Source organism: Oenanthe melanoleuca, chromosome 26 (assembly GCF_029582105.1).
Source record: "Oenanthe melanoleuca isolate GR-GAL-2019-014 chromosome 26, OMel1.0, whole genome shotgun sequence".
In the NCBI taxonomy this organism is placed as follows: Eukaryota; Metazoa; Chordata; class Aves; order Passeriformes; family Muscicapidae; genus Oenanthe; species Oenanthe melanoleuca.
In genome coordinates, this window is record NC_079359.1 from 1,987,931 (window position 1) to 2,008,274 (window position 20,344).

Sequence of the window (20,344 nt, forward strand, 5' to 3'; positions counted from 1 at the left end):
TGCGGGGCTGGAAGGGAAGGGATGGAGTGAGCACACACAGCCCGTCCAACCCCAGCCGCCCCTTCCCTGTGCTCCAGCCCCGTGGGACAGCCCAGGGGAGGAAATGCTGCCAGCACACACCAGCCCCAGCCCAAACCTCACCTGCCCCGTGCCCCGCGGTGCCGGCGCTGTCCCCGTGTCCCCCCGGCAGCCCCGAGAGCCTCTGAGCTCGGCGGAGCCCGGCCGGCTTTAAGCGCAGCTGCCTCACCTGCGGGGAAGGCGCCCGTGGGTGCAGTGATGATAAAGGAGTGATTCAGGGATCCCCAGACATCCACACCCTGCTAGCGCACAGCTCATGCCAGCTCCCAGACGGGCACGGCGAGGGCGGCGGGGAAAGCCCGGCTTAACCCAGCGCGGCTACCCGGAGCCGGCTCTGCTCGCCCACCCGCCCGGGCAGGGTTTGCACCGGGGGTTCAGTGCCACCGTCAGCGCCTCATCAAACTGTGGCATAATTTTATTATTATTTTATTGCGGCAGCAAAGTAAGAAACTTTTAAAAACCTGCTTGAAGTGAGGACTGCTGAGAGCGCAGCCACCACCACCCCAGCAGTGCTCACACGCTGAAGTTCAGCTAAAACAGCTTTTCATCCTCAAAAAATCTTTATTTACTTGAGTAAAATAACGCCAAAGTCACCTCCCCTCCCACCCTGGTGAGGGCTCAGCAGGACCCTCCAGGTGTCGCGTCGGTGTTGGTGTCACCCCCTCCCATCCCCACCCCGAGTGACACAGGCTCGTCACAATGAGGACCAGCAGCTCCGAGCAGGGGGACGCACAGAGCTGGAAAAAATAAAAAATAAATATAATCCCTGAGGCTACGGTGTGTGGAAGCCGGGCCGAGGTGTGGCTCACCTGGGCGAGCTCAGCAATGCGGTAACGCCGCATTCCTCCCCCAGCCCCCGCCCCGGCGGCCCGAGGGGAGCAGGAGAAACCCTGGGATGTCTGAGAGAGAAAGGGAGCGATGGGACGTGCCCCGAGCTGCACACACTGCTCTGCACGGGGGGGAGCGAACCCCTCGGTTCCCACCGAGCCCAGGCTTGCCAGAGCAAACATCGCCTGCGATTCCACATTCCACAAGTTCTAACAGGAACAAAACCGAGGAGAAGGCTCGTTTACAGAATATCCATGGAAATGGGAAAGGAAAAAGCCAGCTGTGAGCGGGTGGCAGTGCCTGGGGATCCCTGACCCAGGGCCCTGGTGGGAGTCAGGGGGCTGGAACAGCTCCGGGCTGTCTGTCCAGGGCTGTCCTGGGCAGCAGGGAGGGAATGTGTTACAGGTGGAGATTGTAAGTGATGGTAAAATTGCAGCACAGCAAATGAAATGTCCACTGGAGCAGCCTGGGATCAGTGGGACAGACAGGGGGATGCTCACAGGGCTCCACTTCCTCTCCAGCTCAGCATGAGCTAACCTGTGCCAGGCTGTGCCCACAGCCCTCAGAGGGCTGGGCGAGACATTCCCTGCAAAACAAACACCATTAACTGCTGCAGGAAATCGGGTCTGAGTCACGGGACATCCCCTGCCCTGATGGAGGGGACATTGCTGTGCAGAAATCTCTCCTCCAGGACATGGTTGTGCAGATATCCTCTTCTCCAGGACATAACTGTGCAGAAATCCTCTTCTCCAGGACATGGTTGTGCAGAAATCTCTTCTACAGGTCACTACTGTACAGAAATCTCTCCTCCAGGACATTGCTGTGCAGAAATCTCTCCTCCAGGACATGGTTGTGCAGAAATCCTCTTCTCCAGGACATGGTTGTGCAGAAATCTCTTCTCCAGGTCACTACTGTGCAGAAATCTCTCCTCCAGGACATTGTTCTGCAGAAATCTCTTCTCCAGGACATTGTTCTGCAGATATCCTCTTCTCCAGGACATAACTGTGCAGAAATCCTCTTCTCCAGGACATTGCTGTGCAGAAATCTCTTCTCCAGGACATAACTGTGCAGAAATCCTCTTCTCCAGGACATGGTTGTGCAGAAATCTCTTCTCCAGGAGCAGGTGAGCACTGCTGCTGCTCCCCATGCCCAGGGACATCACACGAGCAGGACATGCCCTGTGCTGCAGGGCTGAGCTGTGCCAGGCAGGAAAACTTAGGAGGGTTTTGTCAGGGATAAGAAATTATGTCTCGTGTTGTAACTTTTTGACAACTGTCTCAGTTGCAAGATTAATGATATCAGTAATAAAAGAGGTTTTCTTCCACCTAATCTTTTCATTTCCCATTTTAATTCAAACCTGATCAGCAAACTGTCTCCTTATTCCAGCAGAGATGATTTAAATCACTGGCTGTGCTAATTACCATGATCTCCTTTGAAAGCATTTCAGTAATTCCTGACGAAATTCCAATTCCTGTTCTGAAAACCTGCTCTGAAAGCAAATAAAACTTTGAACTGAGAAGCCACTGACCTACTTTAGCTTTGAATTCCAGTCGCTCTGGGAGCTGGCTCCAAAGTGCAGCAACCCTGTGCCCCAGGCTCGCTCTGCAGCCCCTGCCCAGCTCCAGCTGTGGGCACAGCTGGGCCCGTGCTGCCAGGGAGGGACAGAGCTCAGGACCTGCTCCACACCCAGCCCAGCACTGCAGCAGAGCACTCATCCCAAATCCCTTCAACACCACTTGCAAAGCAAAGGCTCAGGATTTGCCCTTAAATTTGGTTTTCCTTTTTCCCCCCAGTTCCTTTCCCCATCCCATGAATCCCCCAGTGCCCCCAGGATCCCCCTGGAGCAGGAGGGGCTGGGCACAGGGACACAGGGCAGAGCTGGCAGGGCACAGGCTGGCACTGTGCCTGCTCCCACCAGGACCTTGATAAAATTATCCTTGCAGGGGAACAGCGTTATTTTTGTCACGTCCTCATTTTCTAAACAGGAAAATATTCCATTAGGAAAGCGTCCAGCTCCCCTCTGAAGGGTTTTGGCTTTTTCAGGTGGTGGAAAGGAGGGGTCTCTGCACCCCTGGTGCCAGCCAGCAAACCCTCCACAGCCTCCCCTGCAGCATTCAGGGCAGAAGTTTAAATTAATGGAGCATTTCAGAGCCCACTTTAAGGCTCAGATTGTCCCTGTGTGTGACATGGACACGCTGTTTGCTCCTGGCTGCCAGCTCCCCCCAAAATGCTGCACCTGCAGCAAGGCTGTGCGTGGGATCTGAGCTGCCCAGGTAAAACAGAACCTGCTCCCACCTCTGCTGCCCTCCCAGCTGGGCTGAGGGGTGGGCACAGCCCCTGGGGCTCACACTGGTCACAGACAGAGCCCAGCAGGGCCCATGTGGGGAGGAGGCAGCAGCACTGGTGAAGCTCTGTACAGCTCTGGTGCAGCACTAATGCAGCTCTGGTGCAGCCCTGTACAGCTCTGTGCAGTTCTGTGCAGCTCTATACAGCTCTGGTACAGCTCTATAAGCTCTGTACAGCTCTGTGCAGCTCTGTACAGCTCTGGTGCAGCTCTGTGCAGCTCTGTAAGCTCTGGTGCAGCTCTGTACAGCTCTGTGCAGCTCTGTGCAGCTCTGGTACAGCTCTGTAAGCTCTGTACAGCTCTGTGCAGCTCTGTAAGCTCTGTAAGCTCTGTACAGCTCTATACAGCTCTGGTGCAGCTCTGTACAGCTCTGTACAGCTCTGTGCAGCTCTGTAAGCTCTGTACAGCTCTGTACAGCTCTGTACAGCTCTGTACAGCTCTGTGCAGCTCTGTACAGCTCTGGTACAGCTCTGTGCAGCTCTGGTGCAGCTCTGTGCAGCTCTGTAAAGCCCTGTACAGCTCTGTACAGCTCTGTGCAGCTCTGTACAGCTCTGTGCAGCTCTGTGCAGCTCTATACAGCTCTATACAGCTCTGTACAGCTCTGTGCAGCTCTGTGCAGCTCTGTGCAGCTCTGTGCAGCTCTATACAGCTCTGTACAGCTCTGGTACAGCTCTATACAGCTCTGGTGCAGCTCTCTACAGCTCTGTGCAGCTCTGTGCAGCTCTATACAGCTCTGGTGCAGCACTGGTACAGCTCTGTACAGCTCTGGTGCAGCTCTGGTACAGCTCTGGTACAGCTCTATACAGCTCTGGTGCAGCTCTGTGCAGCTCTATACAGCTCTATACAGCTTTATACAGCTCTGGTGAAGCTCTATACAGCTCTGTGCAGCTCTGTGCAGCTCTGTAAAGCCCTGTACAGCTCTGTGCAGCTCTGTACAGCACAGGTGCAGCTCTGTGCAGCTCTGGTACAGCTCTGTGCAGCTCTGTACAGCCCAGGGCAGGGCTGTGGCACATTCAAGGACCCAGGGGCTGGGGCTGGCTCAGTGTTTTGTCCCAAAATCCCTTCCACAGAACAGGACAAGGCTGGGGCCCTGTGGCTGTGCCTCTGTGCCCCGTGCAGGGCAGCAATCGCTCTCAGAGCAGAGCAGGTCAGCGCAGTGACCAGGTCACCACGGCCCGGCCACGTGGCCAGAGCTCCTCACCCTGTGTCCATCACGGCCTGGGGGAGGCTCCTCTGGGCTAAAGGCACCAAACCTGCATTATTCCATTCTTTTCAACAGGACAGACCTTTAACGTGCCTTGCTGGGCTTTAGGCTTTCCTTTTTCCATCCCTGCTCCCTCGGCTGTTCCAGGGTGACACCCCCCACAGCAGCTTGTGCCCGAGTGGATCAGATGTCCTGGAAATGTCCTGGTGCTTCCTATGGGGGTGTTCTGGCAGGAGGGGCAGCTCCCTTTCCCTCCCAGCCCCTTTCAGGGCAGTTCTCCTCCCCGAGCTCCAGCACGCACCCGCGGCGTGGCCAGCGCCTGCCGAGCCCCTGCCCGGGCCAGCAGGGAGTGTGCCAGCCCTGGGTGCTGAAACCAGAGCTGGGGCACCTGGAGCCGTCCCCAGGGCTGGCAGCACTCCCACAGCTCCACTCCCCAGAGCATGGCCAAGGTTATCCCCGTGCAGAGCCAGGGGCAGCAGGGCTGCGGCTCAGCAGCACCTCCAGAGCTGCTCCTAGCAGATCTCCCCTGGCTGGGAGCATCATCATCATCATCATCATCATCATCATCATCATCATCATCATCATCATCATCATCATCCCCCGGCTGCCAAGCATCCCAGCCTCCCCTCCCTGCAGGATTTAGGTTAAGCTGCTGACGTGGCTTTGGAAGTTCTTCCCCCCGATGACGTTAAGCTCGTGCAGTTCCCCCAGCCACAAAGCCTGGTTTAATCAAAGTTGTGATTAAACCTGACAATATCCTTGTGCAGACTCTCCTTAATAAGATTTAGAACAGCTAAAATTAGTGTAATTTGGTGTTAATCATTAATCGTTTTATCCACACTTAATTCAATTTAAACGTCCACACAACGAGCTTGCGTAGACTTTGTTGCTGAAATACAAACCAAAATTGAATTAAATGTTGTTAAATTAGATCAACACAACCTGAGTGCTGCTATGAGAAGTGTTTGCCAGAGATGATTATCAGCTGATTGGTTAATGCTCAAAATTATCCTGAGCTGTGTTAGCCCAGCAGCTCCAGCCTTTAGTACTTTGGGAATGCATGGACATCTCCATCAGTATTTAGTGGACAAAAATGCCCTTGCCAGCCCTCAGGAAAGACTTGCAAACATAAGGTTCAGCAGGCAACAAAAACCCTGCCTGAAAAAAAAAAAAAAAAAAAGAAGAAGAAAAAAAGAAACTACCGAAAATCACTTTTTTAGGTGAAAAGTCACAATTCCACCACTCCACAGTGACCTCTGTGTCAGGGGCTGGGGTTGAGCAGGGCCGGGGCAGCCCCCGCCTCTCCCTGGGGGCTGGGAAGGGTCAGCACAACGACCCCGGAGAGGAACCGCGACCTTGAACTTGCCCTGTCTGGTCGCTGTCTCCTCCAGCTATCTTTTCTCCAATGGCCATTTTTTTTTGAGTGCTACAGAAGAGAAAAAACAGCCCGAACTCAGGAATCAGCTGCAACCTCGGCTGCCAAGTTGGCAGAGAAGATAAGGACTCTTTATTTAAAGCAAAAAACCCCAGACGCTGAGGAGGGATAGACAAGTCTTTAGCAACTTTTACAGCCGGTCGTGCAATACAATTTCCTAAGCAAACTCAAAACTTGCAAAAAAAAAAAAAAAAAACCGAGTTTTCAGCAGAAGGGTTTCCTTGAGCGCTGCGCTGCTGCTGCCAGCCCGGGACGTGCGGGATGTGCGGGGAGTGAGGAGCCGGGGGTGACTCACGGCCCCACACACCCCGGGCACTGCTCACCGCCAGGGAAAACCCCACAAGTTCAAGGACAGTGTCCCTTCTTGGGGCGGGTCAGCAGTGCCCACAACATCGTGGGCAGGGAATCGAGCGGTGTGTGAGGCATCAGAGACTGGGGAGGAGGGAAGGAAGGGAGGAAAGGAGGAAGGGAGGAAAGGAGGAAAGGAGAACATTCCTCACCTGCAGGATGCTGGGGCAGGAAGGGCAAACACAGCACCAGCCATTCCATCACCAGTTATTTATTCATTTACGTCACAGAGAGGTTTCCCCTGTGTGGCCCGAGGTAAAACCCAGCTCAGGGCATCACACCCACATCTCCTGTGCCACAGGGCCTGTCTTGCATGTGCTGGGGGACAGGAAGTAAGGCAACCCCCATTTCTCCCTCTCTGGTTTGGGGACAAGCTCCCTTCAGCTGCTCTGGGGGCTGGAAACCTTTACAGCATCCTTTGAAGGATCCCTCAGGCTTTGCCTTCTTCCACATGCACCAACCTCTCCCTAAAACTGCTGCTACAACATCAGCTTGTATTTTAATTTCTATACACTGCCTAGCAGAGTAATTCCCATCCTCTCAGCCACATGGATCAGCCGGGAAATCTGTCCCAGAGTCCATAGTCTGCTGGAAATCCCAACAGCTTCTCGTGGCTTCAGCAGCTCTCTGGGCTCAGCAGCTGCTGAGATGTGCATGGAATCCACAGGATTCCTGCAGCCAGAGCAGTGTCTGCTCTGATGGGCCCTGCAGCCGGAGCAGATGATGGTGATGTGGTGATGATGATGATGATGATGCAATCGTTCTTGCATCATCACTAATGCCGGGGGTTATTGGTGCAACACTCGCTGGCTGCAGAGCAGCACAGCCTCCTGCTTTTGGCCAGCGTGGAAACAGCACCTGCAGGTGGCACAAGGAGGGACACAAGGGGTGACACCAAGGGGTGACAGAGATTCAAGTGCAGGAAAAGTGAAGAGTGGGTTTTAAACTGACGTAACTTCCTCCAGCTTTGGAGTTTCCAGAAGTTCTCTCACTCCCAGGAGGTCAAGGCTGCAGAATCCCCTGCTGATGTTCCCTCTGCCATGAGCACCTGCAGAACCTTTCACAAACACCTCGGCCTGGGTGACGCTGGTGACACCGATCCGGTGCCTCCCTGGGGCAGTTTCTCACCTCTTTCTCCCCCAGAATGAGCAGCAGGGCAGGGACACTTTGCTGAATTGGCCTCGCACAGCCCCAAGCCCTGGATCCAAACACTGCCGTGTTTTGGGAGCTGTGGACAAACACCCTCTCCTCCCAGCCAGGCAGTCAGCAAAGCCTCCATGAACATATTCAATATCGATTGCAGAAGCAGGTACAGAGCTGAACAGCAAGTCAGGCATCAGAGCTCTGGTTCAGGAATTAGACTTTGAGACACTTTTGGGGGTTTTGTTGGAGGGGGTAAAAACACAAGTTTTTAAGAGAAAAAGGAGAAATGGAAGGAGGGATGGGAAAACACAAGGAGAGACAGAAGAAGAAAGAAATTGAATGAGGAATGGAGGGAGGACATAAAAAGAAAAAAAAAAAAAAAGAATAAAATGTTTTTACAAAGGAGGGGAGGAAAGGGTTGAAAAGAAAAAAAAAAAAGAAGAAGAAGAAAAAAGCGGTTTTTTTTTTCGTCTGGCCGGATTAGGGGCAGGAGCTGCCAAGCGGCGGGGGGGCCAGGCTGGCCCGAGCTCCGGGCCCCGCTCCCGGCCCGGCCCCCGCCCCGCCCGCCCCGCCAGCGATAAAAGGAGGCGGCGGCGGCCCCGGGCAGCAGCTGCAGCGGAGCGGCCGCGACAGCGACAGCGCCGGCGACAGCACCAGCACAGCTCCGCAGCAACACCGCAGCGCTCACTGCACAGCAGCTACAGCCGGTAAGGGATGGACGGGATGGGGATGGAGGGGATGGGGATGCGGTGAGGGATGCTGTGCGATGGGACGCCGCACAAAACGCGCGGTACCACAGCGTGCCCACCCCTCACCGCAGCCTGGTGAAGGCGGCACTGTCCTGGTGAAGGTGGCACTGTCCTGGGCAGGGTGGCACTGTCCTGGGGACGGTGGCACTGTCCTGGTTAAGGTGGCTCTGTCCTGGGCAGGGTGGCACTGTCCTGGTGAAGATAGCTGATTCCTGGGAAGGGTGGCTCTGTCCTGGGGACGGTGGCTCTGTCCTGGGGACGGTGGCACTGTCCTGGTGAAGATAGCTGTGTCCTGGGCAGGGTGGTTGTGTCCAGGGGACGGTGGCACTGTCCTGGTGAAGGTGGCACTGTCCTGGTGAAGATAGCTGAGTCCTGGGCAGGGTGGCTCTGTCCTGGGGACGGTGGCTCTGTCCTGGCAGGGCTCTGCTCTGTTCTGAGGCACTGCGGGGACACGGTGGCTGCATTTTCCTGAAGCAAACCTTCAGCAAAAAGCCCCGATCCTCATTTATAGCGCAGCCGGGGGGGGTCTGCAGGGAGCCGGGAGAGCTCTGCCACCACAGCAGCTGGATTTAACCCCCGTCCCTCTCTCTTCTCTTCCAGAACTGACACCTAAACCTGCTGCTGCAAAACAGAAATGGAAACCATGCACGAGCTGATCCCCTTCGCCAAAGAAATGCTCAGCCAGAAGCCCAACAGGAAGATGGTCAAGCTGTACATGCTGGGCAGCGTGCTGGCGTTCTTTGGGGTGGTCATCGGGCTGGTGGAGACCGTGTGCAGCCCCTTCAGCTCCCAGGGCAGGCTGGAGGAGGAGGAGGAGGAGAAGACCAAGCCCGCGGCAGCCCGGGAGCAGCGGGTGCCGCAGAAACAGGAGGGTTTGGTGCTGGACAAGGGCAAAGCTCCGCCGGCGCTGCACAGGGCGCTGGTGACCCGGCACCACGCGTCCTGAGCCGGCAGCGCTCCGGACTCCGCCCGCACAGCGCTTCCAGCACGGACAGAGGGCTCGGCTGAAGGAGGCTGCACGTGTGAGACCCGCCGCAAGCGAAGGGCTTTATTTGCTGCTGTGCAGCAGTGGGAGAAAATACCTTTTTGTTGGTATAAACCTGTGCGCCATGCACAGCGTGGTTTCTTATTTTTCTTACGGACGCATTTTACACCATTTTGCAAGATCAATAAATATTTTATATGGTACCAGTGGTCGCTCTGGCTGCATTTATTTTCAAAGGCTCCTCGTGCTGGTTTGCAAAGAGGTTTTGCTCACACCTCTGGCTCCCTTTGCGGGGCAGGGGGCCCAGGGGACAATGGAGAGGGGGCTGTCCCCTCCCCATAAAGCCCAGTGAGGCTGCTCTGGCTCTGTCCTGTCTGTCTGTCTGTCCCTCTGGCAGGGGAGGAGGTGGCCCTTGTGTCACACGGGTGCCACATGCCCCGAGCTGGAGCTGGGGTTACCTGGGTTCAATGGCACAGATTTGTCTCTGCCATGGCCATGTGTGCACAGAACTGGTTTAAAATAAATCCAAACCCCATTCTTGCCCTGGCAATCCTCCCGCAGGCTCCAGCTGCTGCACAGCTAAAAATATTTTTTTTTAAAAACAGCAAAACCCTTCTACCTTTCCTGGGATCTTTCCCAAAGGCACCACAGACACCTGATTGTGCAGGGTAACACTGGCTGGCAGTGTCACAGGGTGTCACACGTGGAAAAACACGGAGATGGCACAGCCAGGCTGGAGGGTGTGGAAACAGTTCCAGGCTTCAGGCTCTACTCAGAGCGCTGCCAGCACCATTAGAGGACTTTCACCTATTTAAAAAATGTTCTGGGGCTTAGCAAGAGCCTGTTGCATTTGGGACTGTGTCATGTCAGTCAAACAGAGTCTCCAGCCAGCCACAGCTGAGTGATCCTGACCACACTTGAGAGGGGAGGGCAGGCAAACAGGCCCTGCCAGTGCTGAGCAGGGCACAAAATTCTATTTATCTCCCAAAGGTACACCTGCAGGGCAGGGGGAGGAGCAGGATGCACACCTTGCACGGAAACTGGGAGATGCACCAGCAGTGTGCCACTCTCCAGCTAAAAGCAAAACAATTGAGCCAAACATTGGATCATGGAGAATGAACAATCCCTGCAAGACCTCAGTGCCCTCCCCGAGCTGCACAAGGTAAGATCAGGGACTGAAAATATCAGAATACAGCTGAAGTTCACGATTTCATTTTCACAATACATAACCCACAACTCATTTTGTTGACAATTATTTCTGTTATCAAAACAAACCCAGCAGCATAGAAAGAATCCTATCCAGTATCTGCACAAAAACTCTGCTCAAGCTTTCAATCCAATTTAAAGCATCTTTTCCTCAATTAAAATTATAGATTCATTTAAAATAGCTTTAGATGAGACATACTTCATTTACTCTGTAACAAACCCTTTGGTTCTGTCCAGGTAAGAATCACAACCTGACAGGTAAGAATCACAGCTTGGACAGGTGAGAGTCACAGCCCTGTCCAGGTGAGCTGGGAGCTGTCCATCACCCCTCCTGCTCCTCTGCAAGTCCCAGGTGTCTCATCCTGCCTGGGAAAGGGGCTTGGAAAGGGAGGAGAGGGAGCTCCAGGTGAGCCCCCCACCACTCCTGGTGCAGAGCCCAGGTTTCCCTGCCCTGCTGCCCGCACCTCCTCCTCCCAGAGTGCCAGCCCCGGGGTTATGAGCTTAAAGCAAAGAGGGTTGTGAGCAGTCAAAATAGCTGCTAAGACAGCTCAGGGGATTAGACAGCTCAAGCCCAGCCCAGCAGCCGCCCTGGGAACCTGCAGAGGACGAGCTGCTGCCCTGCAGGCTCTGCTGGGCACCGAGCCAGGGTCACTCACGCTGCCAGCCCAGGCTGGAGGTCAGCCCTGAGTGCTGCCCGTCCCCAGGGCACTGCAGGGACTGGAGGCACTGCTGGCTCTCTGCAGAGAGGGGGATTAGACCAGTATTCGTCACTGATTTTACCACAACGACCCTGTAAAGTCTTGGTTAAACCACACAATAAATTCAGAGTGCCTGAGGCTTGGGACAGCACTGCCACAGTGACCAGTGACAGACTGGCCCAAACACTGAAAGGCTTCAGCAAAACCTTCTCATCTTTAAACCCCAGGCACAGCAAACAGCATCCCCAGAGCCCCTGGTGAATTGCAAAGACAAAGTTTAATCACAAACACTGGGACAGAGCAGAGAGAAGCCAGATGGGATGAGGCACACAGAAGCACCTGGGAGGGAGCAGGCAGAGCATTCAAGGCTGAGTTAAACCCAGACCCTGAGGGACAAACTCCTGGGGAGAGAGCCACACACTGCCCCGGGGCTGAGTCACATTGCTGGGTTTGATTTCTGCTGTTCTCAGACTTGTCAGAATCTGGTTGATTCCAACCTGCAAACGTGGCACTTTCCTGGTGCATTAAATCCTCAGGGAAAATGCAGCTGGCACAAAATCTGGTGAGTCTTTGTCTGTACCCATCTTTCCAAAGCTCTGATTTCAGCCTGGAGCTGCCATCCAGCCCCTCATCCATGGAGCAGAGAGCAGCAGATCCCCTCTCACAGCTCAGCCCCTCCAAAGGCAGGAGCTGAATGTCTTCAGAGTCCTCTCTCTATTTGCAGTGTGGACACTGAATATTCCAGGCTAAATTTAGGGGTGCAGATAAGAATATCAGCCTCAGCCACGCAGCTCCAAGGGCACTGGGGACATGGACAGTGGCCAAGGCTCAGCAGCCACAGTTCCAACAATGAAATTTCAAGGCAGCAATTCCCAATTTGGTCACACAGGGAAAAAACCACAAGTTTAGGGCTCGGAAGTGACTTAAACATCACAGTATTTTCTCTAAACCAGAGTGTGTAGAAATGTGATGTCAAACCAAACCAAACCCATCCTCAATCCTCTCATCTCCCATGGGGCTGGGAGGGCATTTCCAGGGGTGTAGCTGTGACAGAGATGGGGTTCTGCTATACAAGTAGAAAAATAGAACTGAGGGCAGCCCTTTATGTCATGATGGCCCTGTCTGTAAAGAAAGGAATTAGAGCTGTGTTCATGGCAAAGGGCACTGGGACAGCTGGGTAGGAAAAATAACATTTTAATGTCTGTGAGATATAGGAAAGCAAGAGGGGAAAGAAAAAAAAAAAAAAAAAAAAAAAAAAAAAAAAAAAAGAAAAAGGAAAATCTTCATCTGACCAAGATTTGATAGTGATTTGAAAAAAGCCAAATATCACTCCAAAAAGGGGGGGAGGAAATAAAAAGAAGTGGTATCCAAATTCCTGCCACGTGTTTTTGAGTCTTGGAGCTGCCTGCAGAAACCTGCCCGAGCCTCAGCCGTGCCCTGAACGTGCTCCCTGCAGGGGCTCTGCAGCTCCCCTCTCCCAGTTTGCTGCCAGGACAAGTTTCCTTCCCAGGTTTGGAGAAATCCCCGTGAGCAGAGCAGGCAGGGGAGCAGCAGCATCCCCTGGGCAGCTCAGCACAAACACACAGGAGGGAGCTGGAGCAGGGGAATCCACCCAGGGCCACTCCAGGGCTGGGCACAGCCAGGATCAGAAAACCCTTCCCTGCCAGCCCTTCCTGCCCCCCTCGCCCTGCCCGCGCTCCCCGCCCCCAGGAAAAGTTAAAAACAAGTTCTGGAGCTGCACACAGGAAAACAAGGCCAGAAAAAGCCGTGAGTGGGAGTGAGGAGCAGCAGCACCCTGGCAGGGATGGGAGGCTGAAACTGCTTGTACAGGAAAACTGGGCTCGGTTCTGTCCAAAATATTCCATATTTCAGTCCTTTATTGCAAAAACTCAACCCCTCAATTCCTGCCACCACCAGCAAGGCAGGCCAGTGCTGGCTCTGGAATCCCCCAGTGCCTCCAGCCCCCATCCCCTGGTGCCACCATGGAGTAAAGAACACGATTCCTTCCTTTCCCACTTGCAGATGGTGCACAGAGGTTGGTGATTATTGCTTCACTGATGCCAGTAATAAGCTAAAATATCTTGAAAAGAGCCTCTCTCCCTGGCAGCTGCAGACAAGATCCCAGCTCAGATATGGTTAATTACTTCATTTTCCTTCCCTTTCCATAGCCAAGGAGTGAAATGGTTGCCCCATGATCACAACCCAGGCTCCAAGCAAGGCAGGAAAAGCAGAGTGACTGCACTGGTGTTATCTGACCCAGTGTGGGCTGAGTGCTTCTTATCAGAGGGAAAGTTGAGACTAGAGTAGAAAGGCAGAAAAGGGAAAAAAACTCACCCATAAAGCAGTAGCAAGGCCAGAGAGCAACTGCTCTACCAGGCACACCACTGAATTAAAGCACTTGTATTTTAAAGATATGAGGGGAAAAACCATTAAACAATTCTGTGTGGTTGTGTTAGAGAGAGCCAGGCAGAGTGCTGTGCCCCAGACACCAGAGCACAGAGCACTGCTGCCCTGCCACCAGGCTCCTGCCCTGCTTTTGTCCCAGCTGAGGCTCTGGCAGGGCAGCATTTCCCCATCTCTGGTACTGCAGGATGGAGATCCCAGCCCAGACCAAGGCTGGGAATGCTTTATCCCCATGGCACAGGATCCCCAGCATGGAATGTGCTGCTGCTGAGGCTCAGGGTGTTCTGTGGGTTTTCCCCAAGATTATATTCATTTAAAAGCCAGAACAGAGCTCTTGCAAAACCCAAAGGAGGAACCACAGCAGCAAGGCCACTGATTTCTCTGCAGAAAACACATCCAGTGTTTCCCTGCAATCCTCCCTGTGCCCCTTGGGGCTGAGGTGGCTGCACCCCACAGATGGGTCCAGCTCCCTCAGCTGCTCACAGACAAAAAGAAAAGAGATTAAAAACTCAGCCCTGCCTCAGCAGAGCACTCCTGGGGCTGTTTGGGTGCAATGCTGAGTCCCTGCTGCCAGCAGCCCGTGGCAGGAGCTGCTTTGGGGCACTCAGGACAAGTGTGGGTGCCCCCCATGCCAGGCTGGGTCACATCCCTGCAGGAATAAAGGACAATGTTTAACCACCTGCACTGGGCTCCCTCTGATGTTCTCCAAGTGAAACTTGATGCTGCTCAGCAAAGACACACCTCTTCCAGGGTGTTGTGCAAAATTCTGCATTTTAATGTAGGACAGGAAATATGAAAAGAGCCGGGCAGAACCCAAACAGCCCCGCTGGCCAGGCCGAGCAGCAGGGAGCAGAGCAAAGCCTTTGCTTGGCTCATCCATCCACCCACCCGTGATTTTCCAGGGCTCTGGAAGCTGCAGCTCCGCCGCTCACAGGTTTTTAAAGGGTCACTGTGCTGCTTCCCTCAGCTCTGCAGAGGGGTTTTTTGTTCCTTCCTTCTCTCTCATGCTGTGTTTCCTGACTCCACAGTGGGATGGGTCGGTTGCAAAAGATTCTGATTCCCTTTCTGGGATTGGTTTTGGCCTTCTGGTTCTATTCTGCGAGGGACACTTTCAAACCGGGTAAGTGTCCAAAGGGAATCTGACTTTAAGGAAAAAGCTACGAAAAGCCACATTTGGGTGTTGTGCACAGAAACCGGCCAGAGCTCGGACCAAGCCACGGCCGAGCCTTTGTGTGGTGGCGGATGCTGGAAAGTTGCTTTAACAAAGATTAAAAACCAAAGTGAGCCAGGACTGTGCAGAGAAACCTCCTGAGGGAGCAGGTGAGGCTGGGGGCGAGAGGGAGAGGGCACTGAACGCTCCATTTTCCATTTGTGCAGGAAGAGTTTGTAAACAGGGCTTGTAAGTGCTGGGGTTTAAGTTTGGAACACGCACTCAGTGGGTTGTTTGTATTACAGAATAGTTGGGGCGTTATTAAACTGTGTCCTGGCTGGTGGAAAAAGCTGCTGGAAGGGTCCAGCACTGTCCCTGTGTCGCTGCACTCCCAGGGGAGCTGCAGCAGCCCCACAGCTTTTTCCATGAGATGGGAGAGCCCTGCTGCTGCCAGAAGCTTTGCACTCGCAGGGTCGTTTACCTGGCAATTAACTGGTGATTTTTTTCAGTTTTGAGATTTGTTCTGAGAGCATTTGGGTGACTGGGATGCCTCTGTCGCAGAGATGCTGCGGGGGAAGCGGGTGATCGTGACGGGAGCCAGCACAGGGATTGGGGAGCAGATGGCTTATCACCTGGCACGGATGGGCTCCCACGTCCTCGTCACTGCACGGACAGAGGCCAAGCTGCAGAACGTAAATGGCAGCCTGGGCATGCCAAGGGGTGATGGCAGGGCTCACACAGACACGGGGAGGGACCTCCCATCACAGCTGAGCATCCACAGCACAGTCCTGCCTGGGCATGGGGACAGTCACAGGTGCTACCTGGGAATGGGGACAGTCACAGGTGTCACTGGGCATGGTGACAGTCACAGGTGCTACCTGGGAATGGGGACAGTCACAGGTGTCACTGGGCACAGTGACAATCACAGGCTCTACCTGAGCACAGTGACAGTCACAGGTGCTACCTAGGAATGGGGACAGTCACAGGTGTCACTGGGCATGGTGACAGTCACAGGTGCTACCTGAGAATGGGGACAGTCACAGGTGCTACCTGAGCACGGTCACAGTCACAGGTGCTACCTGAGCACGGTGACAGTCACAGGTCTCACTGGGCACGGCGACAGTCACAGGGCCCAGCAGGACACGGTGACAGTCACAGGTCCTACCTGAGCACGGTGACAGTCACAGGGCCCAGCAGGACACGGTGACAGCCCCCCGGGAGCTCCTGCACAGCCATCCCCCGTGCAGACCCTGCACCCCGCGCCCCCGTGCCCGAGCTGAGCACACACCCCACACCCTCATTCCAGGCAGGGCTCCCAGGCTGCTGCAGAACCGCAGCTCAGCCTGCACACACAGAGCCAGCTGCCTGGGGGAACACGCTCGCCCCAGCAATCATCTCCAGACTCCCTTTGAAGCTCACAAGGCTCCAAACACCCTCCCAAAACCCCAAAGCGCTGGTTTGAGGTGGGGACGCAGCCCGGGGAGCCCAGGCAGGGCAGGGCAGGGAGGGGAGCCTGACCCCAAAGCCGTGCAGGTGGGGACACAGCCCGGGGAGCCCAGGCAGGGAGGGACAGGGAGGGGAGCCTGACCCCAATGCCGTGCAGGTGGGGACGCAGCCCGGGGAGCTCAGGCTGGGGAGGGGAGCCTGACCCTGACCCCGCTGCCGTGCAGGTGGGACACAGCCCGGGGAGCCCAGGCAGGGAGGGCAGGGCAGGGAGGGGAGCCTGACCCCGCTGCCGTGCAGGTGGGGACGCAGCCCGGGGAGCTCAGGCAGGGCAGGGAGGGGAGCCTGACCCTGACCCCGCTGCCGTGCAGGTGGGACACAGCCCGGGGAGCTCAGGCTGGGGAGGGGAGCCTGACCCTGACCCCGCTGCCGTGCAGGTGGTGCAGCGCTGCCTGCAGCTGGGAGCAGCCTCGGCGCGCTTCGTCAGCGGCACCATGGAGGACACAGCCTTCGCCCAGCGCGTGGTGAGGGAGGCACAGACCTCGCTGGGTACGTCTGCAGCCTGCCCCGCACACCGCCGGCATCCCAGCCCGGCCCTGCCTTCTGCCGCGGGCAAAGAAACGGGAGAGATGGGGAGATGTGGGTGATTCAGATACCCCTTTAGGGCGCCCTTGGAAACTTACCCCTTAGATAAGAAATCCTTCCTTAGGATGACTCATGCTAGAGAAATGTTCATCCCCCTGTAGACCCCCCTGCTATCTCTTCTAATTGGTCTTTTTTTTTCCTTTTAAGTAATTAGTCACCTCTTTACCTAAAATCTTAAAATAATTTGATAGCTTTCAACTTATAACTTTATTGGTCACTTCTCAAGCCACCTCAAACCTATAAAATCCCTTTGATATTCTGTGAACTCGGATTTGCTGTTGGATTCCTTCGCAGAAATAAAGGTGCCTACAGAACTTCTGTGCAGCGATCCCAGATCTCTTTCTCCCTGGCTAAGACAGTGCTGCAAGCAGAATGAAATCACAAAAGAGCTGATAGCCTGAGCCTAGGCCTTGCTTGCATTTAAGGACTTTGTGGCTGACTCTGCCTAAAGCAGCCAGGAGAATCTGTTCTGTTTGGAACGTTTTATCCGTTTTATCTGGGCTTGCTGTGGCAGCCTGGGGCAAAACCCCAGCCCTGGCAGGTACAGGGTGAGAGGGGAACAATTCTCCCCAACTCTGCCCTTTGCAGCCCTGCTCCTCTGCCTGCATTGCTGCCTCTCAAACTGAACTGCGCTCTCGATTTCAGCCTGGGCCTCCTGACATCCTCTTGCAGTATCAGAGCCCTGGATTTCATCAGTGCCAGGGTCTGGAGGATCCAGCCACTGTGGCCATGGGTCACGGCTCAGAAATGCACCAGCCCAGCTCCATGTGGAGCACTGCCTCTCCCTCCCCAGCCCACTGACAATTCAGGGGTGATCTCCCTTGGGACATGGTACTTGAGTTTTGAACTAAAAAAAATATATCACAGCAAAATATTTACTGGCAGCCACCATCCAGGCTATATCCCTGCTCCAGAGACAACAGGCCACAGCTCTGACCCAAAAACCTGATTTCCTTGCATTGCACTTATTCTGCTCCCAGAAAATGTTGTTTTGCTGGTTGCAGGCCTCTCCCCCCCGGCACTAATGCCCTTTTGTTTTTTTGCTTGCAGGAGGCCTTGACATGCTGATTCTTAACCACGTTGGTGCATCCTACTTTGGCTTCTTTGATGGGGACGTGGAGCACGTCCGAAAGCTCCTGGAAATCAACTTCCTCAGCTACGTGGCCATGACCACGTCAGCCCTGCCCATGCTGAAGGAGAGCGAGGGCAGCATCGTGGTGGTTTCATCCATGGCAGGTGAGGGGGCAGTGTCACTCCAAAGGCACCTGGGCTGACTGTCAGAAACAGCACAGAGACACCAGGCATCCTCCCGAGCCATAAACACTCAAACTCCACCAAAACCAGCCCCAACGCCCAAATCCAGATGGGTCTGGGACTCCCTTGATGGAATTTGTTTTCTGCTCAGTCTCTTTAAACCCCATAGCTGCTATGTTGGTCAGTGTTCTGCTGATCAGCTCAGTGCCCAGGGACAGGAGTTTGAACTTTGCTCCTTCTCTCCCCTCTGAGGGTTTTGTGGGTTTTTGTGAGTTGCCCATGCCCAGAGCAGAGATGTGAGCCATGGCTTTGGCCTTAAGATCTGGAAGCCAACAAGAATATTTGTAAGGCTGCTGTTCAGGTGCCAGGATGACCTTTCACTGTCTATAAACTACCTTTGGGTAAAATACTCTGGGGTTTTTTACCATTGGATAAGACACTGTCTCTGATGAAGGGCAAAAGAGAGGTTCAGGCAGAGCAGCCTCGTGTGCTAACACAGACCTTCACTCTGTGTCCAGGTAAAGTCGGGTTTCCCTTTACCGTCCCCTACTCTGCGACTAAGTTTGCCCTGGATGGATTTTTCAGCTCCCTGAGGCAGGAATTCGCCATTCAGAGCATTAATGTTTCCATCACGCTCTGCATCCTCGGCTTCATCGACACCGGTAAGAGCAGCGCTGCTCTATCCCTGCTGAGCATCCCCAGCCCGGCTCCTCCCCCTGCCCTCCGCCCCTCATCCTTTCACCTCTGCTGCAGCACTTCTGGGGGATCCCACCTCTCTGCCACCAAAAAAACATCTTCTAAAGTCATTCACTTCCCCGTGCCGCGTGAAACCGGGCACTGCTTACAGGCTGGCACAGCCCCACATCTTCCTTCGTCCTGCGGGGGTGCCCACTGACCTCGCACATCCCGGGTGTGCCCACTCTGCCCGCATCCCACGGGATGCTCCCCGGCCCCACATCCCCCAGGGAAGCCCACTGACCTCGCAAACCCTGGAGGACCCCACTGGTCCCACATCCCCCGGGGATGCCCACTCTGCCCGCATCCCACGGGCGCGCTCCCTGGCCCCGCATTCCCCGGGGATCCCCGCTAGCCCCGCATCCTCCGGGGGTCCCCACTCTCCTCTCATCCCGCGGCGGTTCCCGCTCTCCCCGCTGGCCCCGGGGGTCCCCGCTGGCCCCGGGGGTCCCGGCGCTGACCCGGCGCTCAGAGCGCGCAGTGCGCGCTGCCGCGGAGGTGCTGCAGGAGCGGCCGGCGCCGCGGGACGAGTGCGCTCTGGAGATCCTCAAGGGCGCGGCGCTGCGCCGGAGGGAGCTCTACTACCGCTACAGCTCCACGCGGCTGCCGCTGCTGCTGCGGGACTGCGCCGCCGAGCTCCTGGATTACCTGGTGCGGAGCCGCTACCGCCTGCCCGCGCCCCCCGGCGCCCCCCGCCCGCCGCACTGAGCCGGGAGGGTCCCGGGCACCCCCGTCCGTGCCCGGCATCGCCACCGGGAGCGTCCCCGGGCACCCCGTCCGTGCCCGGCATCGCCGCCGCCCGGTCCGTGATGCGCTGGCGGCACCCGCAGGGACAGAACGGGGCCGGCAGCGGCGGCTCCGTGCCCTGCTCGCCCCCGCCCGGCCGCGGAGCGATAATTATTGTTAATTGTTAAATAAAGTGTAGTAACCGGACAGCTCTGCGTGCGCTGGCGGGGTTTTATCGCCTTGCACTGCTCTGCTGGGCACTGCCGGGGATCCAGGGACAGCCACAGCCAGAGCCTGCCCACCCTCACAGGGAACAATCCTTTCCTAATTTCTCTTCTTACTCCAGGGCCACCCATACAAACCAGCACACACAGAGTGGGCTCTGCCCTTTAAACTTTCAGAAAATCACTCTCAAACCCATTCACATCTGCCCAGCAGACACTGAGCACTATCACAACACTGGGAAAGGTGAGAATCTTTGCTATTCTTCCACTTGCTCTTTTACTGCCTTCTGCAACCCATGGGTTCAATAGTGATTATTTTTAGGGGTAAGAGCCACCCAACAAACTGCCAGTATTCTAGCCATGGTGATATCCCAGAGGATAAACCAGAACCATCAGTAATGGCTGGAAAACAGAACCTCTGCCAGCCCTGTTCTCTGCAGGTATTGCCATGAACCTGTACAGCAGAGAGTGCTGAGCAGTAAATCCTGTGCAGCCAGCGAGGAAGGGAAGGGAAGGGAAGGGAAGGGAAGGGAAGGGAAGGGAAGGGAAGGGAAGGGAAGGGAAGGGAAGGGAAGGGAAGGGAAGGGAAGGGAAGGGAAGGGAAGGGAAGGGAAGGGAAGGGAAGGGAAGGGAAGGGAAGGGAAGGGAAGGGAAGGGAAGGGAAGGGAAGGGAAGGGAAGGGAAGGGAAGGGAAGGGAAGGGAAGGGAAGGGCTGCTCCTGCTTTAGATGTGGAGTGGGGAGAGAG

General features: G+C 55.3%; 2 protein-coding genes across 2 annotated transcripts; both read left to right on the forward strand.

Annotated features, from left to right (window-relative positions):
* The first annotated feature begins 7,975 nt into the window (after window positions 1-7,975).
* G0S2 (G0/G1 switch 2) lies at window positions 7,976-9,317 on the forward strand. Its single transcript, XM_056511195.1, has 2 exons — window positions 7,976-8,087; window positions 8,730-9,317. Exon 2 carries the CDS (start codon window positions 8,764-8,766, stop codon window positions 9,073-9,075), a length of 312 nt encoding a protein of 103 aa, XP_056367170.1. The 5' UTR covers window positions 7,976-8,087; window positions 8,730-8,763; the 3' UTR covers window positions 9,076-9,317.
* A 3,488-nt stretch (window positions 9,318-12,805) lies between these two features.
* On the forward strand, window positions 12,806-19,583 carry LOC130263589 (11-beta-hydroxysteroid dehydrogenase 1-like). Its single transcript, XM_056511192.1, has 7 exons — window positions 12,806-14,355; window positions 14,450-14,541; window positions 15,133-15,263; window positions 16,452-16,563; window positions 17,710-17,895; window positions 18,432-18,575; window positions 19,121-19,583. The coding sequence occupies exons 2-7, from the start codon at window positions 14,454-14,456 to the stop codon at window positions 19,354-19,356; spliced, it is 897 nt and encodes a 298-aa protein (XP_056367167.1). The 5' UTR covers window positions 12,806-14,355; window positions 14,450-14,453; the 3' UTR covers window positions 19,357-19,583.
* The last annotated feature ends 761 nt before the right edge of the window (window positions 19,584-20,344 follow it).

Bases quoted from the DNA above. Each gene is read 5' to 3' on its own strand.
- LOC130263589 (XM_056511192.1), top strand. From the start codon at position 14,454: ATGGGTCGGTTGCAAAAGATTCTGATTCCCTTTCTGGGATTGGTTTTG. The intron at 15,264-16,451 runs GTAAATGGCAGC...GCTGCCGTGCAG, and splicing joins CAGAGGCCAAGCTGCAGAAC to GTGGTGCAGCGCTGCCTGCA. The intron at 17,896-18,431 runs GTGAGGGGGCAG...CTCTGTGTCCAG, and splicing joins GGTGGTTTCATCCATGGCAG to GTAAAGTCGGGTTTCCCTTT.
- G0S2 (XM_056511195.1), top strand. From the start codon at position 8,764: ATGGAAACCATGCACGAGCTGATCCCCTTCGCCAAAGAAATGCTCAGC.